General features: G+C 41.2%; 1 protein-coding gene across 7 annotated transcripts in view; it reads right to left on the reverse strand.

Annotated features, from left to right (window-relative positions):
* Positions 1-9884: 9884 nt before the first annotated feature.
* Positions 9885-12015, reverse strand: part of ANKRD26 (ankyrin repeat domain 26) — a 43307-nt gene continuing 41176 nt past the window's right edge. For 6 of the 7 annotated variants that reach the window (XM_033163340.1, XM_033163345.1, XM_033163342.1 and 3 more), the window contains one exon: positions 9885-10213. In XM_033163340.1, coding sequence (XP_033019231.1) covers positions 10080-10213 — 134 coding nt within the window. In that variant the 3' untranslated portion in view covers positions 9885-10079. The remainder of the gene's footprint in view (positions 10214-12015) is intronic. The other variant, XR_004427494.1, reaches the window with a different exon arrangement.

Raw genomic sequence — 12015 nt, forward strand, 5'->3', positions numbered from 1 at the left:
TGAGGAGATTTTTGTTCACTTTATATTCTAAAACAATTCCACATCTTTACAAGCTTTTCCCTCTTATACATTGATGTTACAGTCAAAGAACTAATATATTTTCATTACACTCCTTGGCCATGTGTTATTTCAAATGCAATTCAAAAGGGATTTGTCATAAGTGTTGACTCATATGCTCAAAAATATATCTGAGTAGGAGGAATAGGCACCTAAATCACTCTAGTAATATGATCCATGACTATGTGTTCTTTGAAACTATCAGTACACTGGAAATGTCTACCATATGCCAAGACTGAAGGCCCCCCCCCCCCAGCTACTGACTCTGCCTAGTTTACAGCCTCCTGGAAGGTTATGGCTTGAATATACAGCATGGCGCATTCTAAACATCAGTGAAGGAATTTAAGTTTACAAAGCCACCAGCATGGTAAGGAAGCTACTGATGGTGGAAAACATAAGGTAGGGTTTCTTAAGATGTCAGTTGGCTAGACTTTTAAAATTTTATTTTAAGTATTAGCCTCCAAAAATGCTTAAGTATTAAAGGAACAAATGCCAAGAGCTGGGTTCTTAACTGTGAGTCTTCAGATGTATTTATGAATCATCCTGATGATGGATAGACCACTGTTAGAGCCAACAGGAGGAAAACTTTCAAAGAACTGGGAGAAGGGTCCATCATATAATTATCAGTGGGGTGAGGTGAGCACTCTGAACAGCATTCCCCAAGCATCACCCTCTGGAAATAACCATCCAAGTAGGACTGGAACCACCATAAAGCGGTGCCACCCACCCCTAACTCGAACAGCCACTCCAGAAGGATGCCACGGTGAAAGCCACTGAGAGGTCAAGGAGAATTAACAAGGACATATTTCCCTTGTCTCTCTCGTGACAGGGGATATCGTACAGGGCAAAAGTTCAAAAAAAGATGTGAAATCATTATAATAGCCTGTCTATCCCTGCTATCCAGTTGTATCAGCTTAACTCCAAATTATGTGGGCAAGACCGCCCCATGTCTATACTCGGTATAGGTTAGGATGATGCAAGACTCGAAGCAGAGAGAAAACAGGTAATTTCTGTTGCCAAATGTGATTGCTTCCCGTACTGATACAGTGATCTATAAAAGTGTTGCTCATACAGCAGAGACCCTAGAAAAGTGGTTGACAATATGATACCTCCTATTGTTCAACTCCAATTCTGATCATCCCTGACCACTGGCTATACTGGTTGGGGCTGATGGAAATTGGCGTTCAACAATATAATGGCACCCTGGGTACCATGTTGAGTATTCTTGCCTTGGAACAACCTATGGAAATTGAAGATGGCAGAAGCAACCTGACTGTTTCATACATGGACAGATCCTCATCTGAAATTCTGCCATCTGCTGACTTTGATTAATCATTACTTCTCAGCATGACGTGTTGTGAGGACAAACAAGATCATGAAAGAGTTGCTATACTCATATTGTTCAGTTGCCATAATAAGACAAAAGACTTCTTCTGGCACATCATATAGTGGCTACTTAAATGCTTCACAGATCATGGTAATTGAAAAACTGGGACTGGTACTCCACTGAAGAATTACCACCTTAAAAAGTGAATTTATATTAAACTCATTTTTTGTTACAGCACAGGAGTTGGTAGCATCATTAAAACAGTTTGGGGTTGTGTAGGAGTTCCACCTCTTAATATTGAGCCAATTATTCATCGGAAAAGAAAGAAGGCTTCTTGTAGCAGCAATTTTGTGATTACCTCCTGTGCACTGAGTCATTCTACCCTCTAGCTCTTACTGGCTCTGAACAGAACTGGAGACATCCATTATTTTAGATGCCTCCTATGCTCCCAGGATAGAACTCGATGCTGAAATGTGACTAGGAGCTCCTGGAGCTGAGTCAATTTCATCTGACCTTCTTAGAAGCTGCTTCTGGGAAGCATCGTAAGGGAACCTGGCCTAAACTAACCCTAAGATTACTCTATATACACTGTTATTCCACATGGGCAGGAGATAGAGCATTCCCATCTTCATTTTAGCTGTTTACTACTACAAAGGTTTTTAGTTTTCTAATGAAAACTACAATGGCTCAATAGTCACTCACTAACAATATTCCTAGGGACACGGGTGGCGCTGTGGTCTAAAACACAGTGCCTAGGGCTTGCCAATCAGAAGGTCGGTGGTTCAAATCCCCACAATGGGGTGAGCTCCCGTTGTTTGGTTCCAGCTCCTGCCCACCTAGCGGTTCAAAAGCATGTCAAAATGCAAGTAGATAAATAGGTACCGCTTCGGCGGGAAGGTATACGGCATTTCCGTGTGCTGCTTTGGTTCACCAGAAGCGGTTTAGTCATGCTGACCACATGACCTGGAAGCTTTCTGCGGACAAACACCGGCTCCCTCGGCCTATAGAGCGAGATGAGCATGCAACCCCAGAGTCATCTGCGACTGGACCTAATGGTTAAGGGTACCTTTACCTTTAACCATATTCCTAGGAAACTTACTTGTAAACAAACAAACAGTCCTGAACCCCTGGTGTACCAGACAGCAAGTCTGTATGTATGTCAAGTTCCCAGTCCAGGATTGATCCGTGTGTGCTTCATCTTATTATTATTTGGCGATCACTTGTAGCCGAGTAAGATTGGCTTCCATGAACATAGTCTTAACAGTGAGTCCGTAAATGACTGTCAAGGCCAATTCTGGATCCACACATCCTTCCACATTGGGGACATAGGTTTCTGGGCAGGAGTTGATCATGGTGAGGGTTTGCCAAGTGTGCCTTCCTCTTAGTGCGTTTCTCCCTTTCATCCCGAGTTCAAGCATCTTCAAAGCTCATGACACCTTTGGTAAAGGCTGTTCTCCAATTGGAGCACTCACAGGCCAGTGTTTCTCAGTTGTCGGTGTTTATACAATTTTTTATTTATTTTTTGCTTTGAGAGAGTCTTCGAACTTCTTTCGTTTACCACCAGCATTATGCTTACCATTTTTAAGTTCAGAATAGAGTAGTGGCTTTGGAAGGCGATAATCAGGCATCCACACAACATGACCAGTCCAACAATGTTGATGTTGAAGAATCATTGCTTCGACACGTGTCCAAAGTCCATAGTAAAGCACAGTCCCATAGAGATCCTAGAACACCCAAGCTGAAGTGTATCAACATGGGCAGTTGAGCAGACCCAGCACCTCAGTTCTGCTTCCCTTTTATACTTTGCGTGCTGATTGCAGCATCTGGGCTTGATGAGGCAGGTGACCCTCACCTGTTCTGAGCCTACATTAGCTGAGGAATCACACACCTCCTCCCAGAGTTAGCGAGCCCCACCTGACTCTTGGCTGGCGCACCCTCCCCACTGCAACCTATGCCTCAGAACTTGCTGTGTTCATGGAGACGGGCCCCTTTGGCTGTGGTGATGCGTCCTGCTGCTCTGGTTTCTGTGCACTGACCCCCATCCCCTTGTCATTCTCCGTCACCCCATGAGTACTTCCTACACCAACCTCACCTTCCTCATCCCCAGCTTGCCCTGCTGTGTCACAGTCCTCGCCGGGACCCTCTTCCTCCTCCCCGTCATCCAGCCAGTTTATGACACAAACAAACAAACAAACACAAACCTTGTTCTTTGCATAGCTGTCACTGATGAGGAAAGTACCAAAATGGTTCTATCCAATGCTTTGCAAGTAGAACTCGTTTTCCCTCCAAAATCTGCTCCAGATGATCCTCAAAATACTCCAGAGTTGATTTTGAGGGCACATAGGTGGCTGAAAGAGAAAAATTCCACTGCATGTCTGGATATATGTTGCATCAGTGGAGCTGCAGTGTTGCATATAGCCCAAAGTTTAGCATCCTACAAACTCATAAACCTGCTGAAGTAGGGTTGGGGAACCTTCAGCCCAGGGAATGAAAACAGCCCTCCAGCAGATTATATTATGAGGCATCTTTTCTGTGCTAGTTGAAGGAATGGTTGACATTGAAAAATCCATATATTTTAATCTCGAAGGTCATGATAATAATTTTGGTTGGCTTGCTTATCTGTGGTATGAAAAAGCAAAAGTGCACAAAGGAAAAAAATTGTAGAGAGTTTTGGATAAATACAAAAACCTATTGGAAACGAAAACACCACTCTGGCTCTCACCATTAGAAGCTATAGTGATAAAGAAAATATATATAATGGAAAGATGGATAACTTATAGAAGTTTATTAAGAGAGGAGGTTGGAGAATATAAATTTAAAGAATTTAAAGAATTAACATGGATGCAATACCACCACTTGAATGAAGTATTAAAAAAAGATATGAAATAAGGGTTTGGAGAACAATCATCACGATTGGAAAGAGAACTGTTGGAATGTAATGTTAAAGTATTGTCCAAAATATATAAGATATTATTGGAAAGGAAGACAAAGGATAAACAAGTAAAATCTTCAATGATACATTGGGCAATTGATATAGGTCATAACACAGATATAGACTCATGGGAGCAACTGTGGAATATGGATATAAAATTTACTGCATGTTATAGTATAAGGGAAAACTATATGAAAATGTTATACCAGCTTGCATACCTTGTTTAAAAGGTATCTTTGTTGCCACCAGTTTCCTTCATGGCCTTGAATGATTTCCTCCTCTTCTGCAAATGCATGTCATTACAGAATTATCTAGAGGCATTGTAATGGACAAAGCTCAGTGAGTGCCTAACACACCAGTTTCAGAGCTACAGTTTTATTTGCTTGATGTGTTCCCAATTTTTTCCAGACAAAGCTGTCAGTCACAGATTTCTGAGCTCATGAACCCAGCTGCCAACAAGCTGACATTCTAACAATGAGTTTAATATACCCTTGAACAATTTCCCTTTGAAATAGCCAGATTTGAGACAAATGGTTGTTTTCTATTCCAGTGTTTGCCCCAAAATCTCACAGTGCAATCAAGGTTCAAGAACATGTCTTAAACAAGTGAATAAGCTATTAATATCTCAACGGGAAATCTTGTCTTGAGTCTTCCACCTAGTTGACTGGATAAGCCTGTCAAAACCCACTGGTTTTGATGTCAGCTGTTTATTACTTCTAGTTATTGGAGGTGGCATGCTGCTGTAATGCATGTGTCAGGAGAATGCTGTTGCAGTCATGTCCTGCTTGTGGGCTTCCAACAGGCATCTGCTTGGCGGATGCTTGTTGTCTCCTAGCTTATTCACTGAGTAAGTGCCCTCAACAATGAGCTTAGTATAAAGGTAGGCTGACCACTGACCTTGTTCTCAGAAGCAGTTCCAAGCATGTGGAGGAGAAAGGAAGAGTGGCGTTTTTGGGGGAGGGGGAGCTGAAGACCTTCAGACAGGATGTGGTGGTGCAATGAGAGAAGTGAAAATTGGGGAGTTCTGTGTGTACAGAGGGGCCTCCTAATTTGCAGTGAATTGTGTGTATCAAGGGTGGCCTAGTAGTGATGATATTGCTTTAAGGTCACCAAGTGAGTTTCATGGCTGAGTGGGAATTCAAACCCTGCCCTCTCAGGTCCTAGTCCAACACTCTAACCGTTACTAACACACTGTAGTTTAAGGACTGGCACCGTATTCCAATTAAGGCACCTACACATTCCTCAGGAATTCCAGGGGTTTTCCAGTGAACAATTGTTGGAAACAAGAGCTGCGATGGCTCCCAGAAGTATCGTTATTTAGCCAATTGCTGATTGGGTTGAGACAAGCAGAAAGGCAATATTTTACCCCTTCCCCAGAGCTTCATTTAGATGGTTCTGAAAGAGCCATTTAAGACTCAAGCAGTAATAGCATCTTGAGCATTAATCAATAGTATAATAGTCGGGTGAGTCAATAATGAACGGCCAGTGAAGTATTTGAGATACTTCAGCTGCTCTCTCACTTAGTTCTAGCCATTGTGAAGACATCACTTGCAGTCCTTCACAGAAATGATGCCAACCTACAGGGGTGGAATCAAATGTTTCTCAGGCAAATGGCTACGGTCCTAACTGCACAGAACCTACCAGTCCCTTTGGGCTAACAACAACCAATCCTTTTTTGTATTGAGGGCATCATGCATGCTCAATTAACATGCCTGCCACTGACAGAAGTGATACCATCACTCCAAGCAGCTCTCATTTTGGAACTTGCCTGTTTGGGTTAACAGCAACTTTCTATTTATAAGCTCTGCTTCTAGCACAAGGACTTTCAGAGAGCTGCACCTCAGTACACTAAGGATTTGCAAAGCTACTTGAATTGTGTTATAAACTAGTCAATTTTTTAAGAGCATAAGGCAAGTAAAGTTGATCTGGCTTAGAAGACCACACTCAAGATGCTCATCAGCAAAATGAAGACCAAAGTTGTCTTCATTGTTATCCCCCCTCCCTTGAGGATCTGCACAAGTTCTTCACTATAAAGCCAATATGAAGCGTTACTTAGAAATACCATGTTGATGCCAGACACATACACCCCCAGCCACAACCACAATCAAATAAAACTGCTATATCTAGATGACTGAAAATCAAAGCAAAACAATGAACATACAGGGTTGTATCTAACAATGTGTAAGCCATATTCTGTTCATGCACTGAGACTTCCCCATCCTCTTCTTTCACTGCCCCCCCCCCTAAAAAAGCTGCTTCTAACCCTCTGGAGCAGATTCTGAGGGTGCAGAGGGGCTAATGTTCAATTATGCAAGTGGAAGTCTGTTCCAAAAGCAGAATGGCAGTGCTGGATACCATCCACGGATGTGAAATAAAGCATCCAGAAATCACCCCTGATCTTAGGTTTTTTATTTACAAACACACACACACACACTGAATCCTGTTTGAATAATTGGTTTTCCAGTCACTGCTATTGCAGGAAACAAATTCAGGTCAGGTGTTTGCCAACTAAAGCCCTGTGGGGATAAATAGAATACTCCTGGGGACTGCTTGTCAGACAGCTTTTGTTTCCAGGGGAAGCAAATTGTGTTCAAAGGCTGCTACCTCCTTCAGATTGTCTCTCTCGTTTTAAGGGTGTTTATTACAGCTGCATCAATTCCAAATTGGCTATTAGCATTCTACTGCATGATTGTTCCAGCATTGCACAAAGTACATGACACAGAATGCCAGAATGTTCTGCATCAAACCTATGTACTTATAGTCACATCCTAGTAGTAGAGAGTGGCTTTGACATCAGTGGCAACTGAAATATTTAGAAAGCCCAAAGGATAGCTGATTTGGGGGGGGGGGGTCATTCAGGGAATTTCAATTCCCTGTTGACCCTCATTATAGAGAACAGTTGATGTAAAATCAGTGAGTAGCATTAGTGAGCAAGAAATACACTTAGGAAAGTTAAGTTATTGTGGGGAAAGAAGTCATTTTCATGTTGCAACTACTGAATCATGGCACTGTCTTGCCCTTTCCTAAACTGTTCCCTGCCTCAAGCACAATCTCTCTTGCTGCAGAGGAACAGCACAACTTCCTCAGGGGGCTGTGAGCCTCAAAAAACCTTCCTCATCCTGGTGCAGTGATTAAATATGTAGCTTAGTTCTCTGCCTAGGCTTTTTTTGGACACACTAGGATATATTTTTAGCAGCATAGAAGTGAATTCAGAAGAAGATTCCCAGCTGGAAAAAGGCACTGGATTTTTCAGAAATTCAGTTGCTTTTAGTCTTATCCTCAGCATGCATTTACAACAAATATAGCTATGTGCAAAAGATACGAAGACTAATTTAGGAATTATCTTGACCCATCTGATTTCTTCAGTAAAGTCTTATAATTGAAACATTTCTTCTTTTTATAAGGAGGGTGGATTTATCGAAAGAAAATAGCCAAAGTGGTTTGATCTCATTGGGGGTCTGAGCTTACATAAGGACTAGATGGGTTTTAAAAGGGCTGAATTGCACTGAGTCGTTCGGTGGAACCAGGTTTAGGAAGCTTTGCTCCTACACAGGAATCTCTACAATCACAACAGGAGGCAGTGATGTGCTTGACAATCTACTGACAGATAGAAGCTGGTTTCCAATGAATTATCCATCTATATTTTATCCTTTGATTAAGCCTAGCAATCAACCAAAATCAGTATGAATGATACAATGAAATACTAGTCATCAAGTAAAACACGAGAAGCACTCATCAGGAAGTTGTCAGCATAAATATCTCGATCAATTTTATTTGCTGTTTGTGCAAACTGTTCCTTTTAATTTTTCATTGTTTGCCTTTTGAATACCTGAATATATCAAGAAATCAGATTCACTTATTCATGGCAACTTCAAATTCTTTGCTGATAGGCAACAAATTTATAGTCCACCACTGTATGGACACAGAGCAGCACAAACTATCAGGACATGCCCATTTTTCGTTTATTGTCCAAAGGACAAACTTTTCAAAATAAACTCTCAACACAAAATAACATTAATAAGTGGCATGCAGTCCTATGTAGGTTTAAAGGTAAAGGTAAAGGACTCCTGACAGTTAAGTCTAGTCGCAAACGACTCTGGGGTTGCGGCGCTCATCTCGCTCTATAGGCCGAGGGAGCCGGCGTTTGTCCGCAGACAGCTTCCAGGTCAAGTGGCCAGCATGACTAAGCCGCTTCTGGCGAACCAGAGCACCACACGGAAACACTGTTTACCTTCCCGCCAGAGCAGTACCTATTTATCTACTTGCACTGGCGTGCTTTCGAACTGCTAGGTTGGCAGGAGCAGGGACTGAGCAACGGGAACTCACCCCGTCGCGGTGATTTGAACTGCCGACCTTCTGATCGGCAAGCCCTAGGCTCTGTGGTTTAGACCACAGCACCACCCGCGTCCCCTATGTAGGTTGTGAGTCCCACTATATTTACAGACTGAATTCATCAATGCTTTTTTTCTGAGCGGCCACTTCTGCACTTTTCCCCACCTTGGGAAGTAAATGGTGTTTTGCAAAAAGAAAAAGAAAATATCAGTTACAGGAAAGCAGACCCCTCTCCAATTGTAGAGGTAATCCCCACATATGAATATGTTCTAAAAATTCAAAGGTCTTTCTTGTATGTATTGAATATAGCACATGGATCAACAGCTGGTTCCTCTCACCAATCTTAGACGTCCAACCAGTCTGTGACACTTAAGCTGTGTGACAAAACTTTCATCAGGCAAGAGTGCCGACTACTTGTTTTCCATATAAAATATCTGTTACCATCAGATGATATCTAAGTAGTAAGAGAAATAGGACAATGAATTACATTTATTTAACAGCATCAACCTTGGGAAATGCTAAGAAAATTGGAGGTAGATGTCACTACTACCCGATGGAATAAAGTATCAGGAACTCTGTATACACCAGTTTTTATTCAATTAAAAACTTCAGTGCATTTTATGTACCATTTAAAAATACAAATAACAAGTCTGTTGGCACTTCTGTCAGTATAGCATTTAAATACTGCAGTAAAGTTACTACAGCGGAACCTCCACTTACCACCATAATCCGTTCCAGTGGCCCGTCCTTTAGGCGAAATGGGTCACTGGTAGAAGCGTCATTGTGAGCATGTGCAGACGGCAGCAGCTGCTTCTGCATGTGTGCAAATGGCAGAAGCCGCTTCTGCGCATGCATGAATTGTGGCAAACCCGGTATTTACTTCTGGGTTTGTCACGGTCGCGACTTGGATCGGGCCCAAGCAGAGGCGGTTGTAAGTAGAGGTTCTACTGTATTGTTGAATGTCTTATGGCAGTCCTAAGCTATGCAAAATCACTAGTGACAAAAGTAGTAAATGTACAGAGTGCAGGAAAAGGTACACAGGAAATGTTTCAGACCAGCATTTTAACTGATACTTGACGACAGACAAATCCTGCACAACATTTCAAGTAGCAAATTATGCTAAACATTTCAAGAAATACTTTGGTTTTAAATGTACAGGACAAGGGGACATGGACAGTTCTGTAAAATATCTCTAGGCTAGTGGTTTTTTTATGATGATGATGATGAGGATAATAATAATAATAATAATAATAATAATAATACAGCTTTCATAACAAATGAAAGAAGGAACCATATGGCTATACAGCTATACAACATTTTTCAAGACAAGTGCAAAATGCTTGAAATATTTATAATATACTTAAAACTACAAAAATTCATTTTGTTTATTTAATATTATAAAGCATCATCTACAAGCTTATCAGAATTCACTCAAATCATATAGTTTTTCTTTAAAACATCTAGATACTCCTTTCTGGCCTTGGACACTTCATCTTGTTTTGATGATTCATCAATTGATCCTATAGGGGAGACTCTAACAGGTCCGGCATCAAGTTCAACTGTAGCTGAAAAACAAGAAAGGCTTATGGTTTCCTACTAATTTAAAAAACGGCATTAATCTACCACTAGGGTGGCTAAAAAATAATAATTCAGTGGATGACTTTCTCAGAACAAATGCAGAAATTATTGGAAAACAGTGCTTATTTTGCTAGTGAACAATGAAATGCAGATATGTATGCTCCACTTAAGATTGCTACTATGTTAGCTTCAAAGAAAATGTCATATTGGAGCCTTAAGTGCAAATTGCAGTGTGACAGAAACCATAGATTAGACAATTCAGTGATGTAATTTTTCTGGAGGTTTTAAAATCTGATAATTTTCTGCACAGTAAATAGACAAATTTGATTTTGCGTGTTCATTTGTATTTAGTACAAAAGAGGTATATGCATGTTAATTTTACAAGTATCACAAACATTTTTTTCAAACACCCCAAAACAGTTGAACCAATTCAAGACTTTACCTTGAAATTACAGTGGTGCCCCGCTAGACGAATGCCTCGCTAGACGAAAAACTCGCTAGACGAAGGCATTCGTCTAGCGGAAGGCTGCCCCGCAAGACGAATTTGTCTATGGGGCTGCCTCGCAAGACGATTTTTTTTTTGTCTAGCGAAAACCGCGGTTTGCATTGCCGCTTCGCTAGACGAAAAACCCGCTAGACGAAAATACTCGCAGAACGAATTATTTTCGTCTAGCGGGGCACCACTGTAGTTTTACTGAAATACTTGGAAATATTTCAAAGCATTTAATGTCGAGGTTTTTTTTAAAAAATGTAACTGAAAATAGTTAATTAGTTTTAGTATGTCTGAATTCTGTGAAGCTTAGTCCCATGTAAGTAGTGTTAGGACAAATGGAAAGTTTTGTGGTCCACTTCACTGAAGTGATCACAACATTTGGTCAGTAGTATGACAGTGTGCTGCTACGTGGACTTCTATTACTAGATACTGAAGGCTCATCCACATAGCAGTGGATCTGAACCTTTGTCTTCTACCCCCCCTCTTTTTTCCAGTGTCCACATGACACCCTCCTATTCCAAGTAGCAACATGTACTTCCCCCCAGATCTTCCCAATCTGCAGATAATCCAATAAAGGAAGAAAATCCAAAAAAAGATTATGTTATCCGAGCGCAGTTGCAATGAAGTTCATTGTATGGGAGGGATTATTTTCATGTGCACTGACATTTTGCTGGGTGCTTATCACCAAACCCGACTTCCATTCTGCTTCCATCAGCGCAAAGGAAAGGATGCAGCCTGCCCTTTCCCACTGGTTGTCAGTACCGGCATGTTTGCGGCATTTTTATTTTCAAAACACCTCTTTCGTACAGAAATGCCTCTTGTGCAAAACAGCTATAACAGTAACATTTGCCCTTGCAGCTACAGGGGACAGGAAATGGAAAGGGGATAAAAGGAAGTGGTAGCCTTTCACGGAAGTGACTTCAGATCCTTGTCTGGCTTGAAGCAACACAAAGGTTAAAAAAATTACTGACTGCTCTTTTGTGCAAATCTGGTATATTGAGGGGGAAATGTCATTTTTTAAAAAAGTATAGATGCACAGCTAAACAAATGTTTGTACTTATGTCCACAACAGACCTCAAAAACTTATGCTGGGGGTTGTGTAGTACATTACATGAGCTATAGCTTCCAATCTAAGGAGAAAGCTTTAACTTTCCAGATCTGTTATTATACCATAGAGATCTTTGTTTTCCAGTGCACATGAATAGCAGCCAGAAACCTTGTAACAAGCAGATCTAGGAACTTAATTCTGATACTAGGATATCCCTTTGAGGTTCGCTCTCAGATCCAATCCATGCT

This window comes from Lacerta agilis, chromosome 10, assembly GCF_009819535.1.
Source record: "Lacerta agilis isolate rLacAgi1 chromosome 10, rLacAgi1.pri, whole genome shotgun sequence".
Taxonomy (NCBI): Eukaryota; Metazoa; Chordata; class Lepidosauria; order Squamata; family Lacertidae; genus Lacerta; species Lacerta agilis.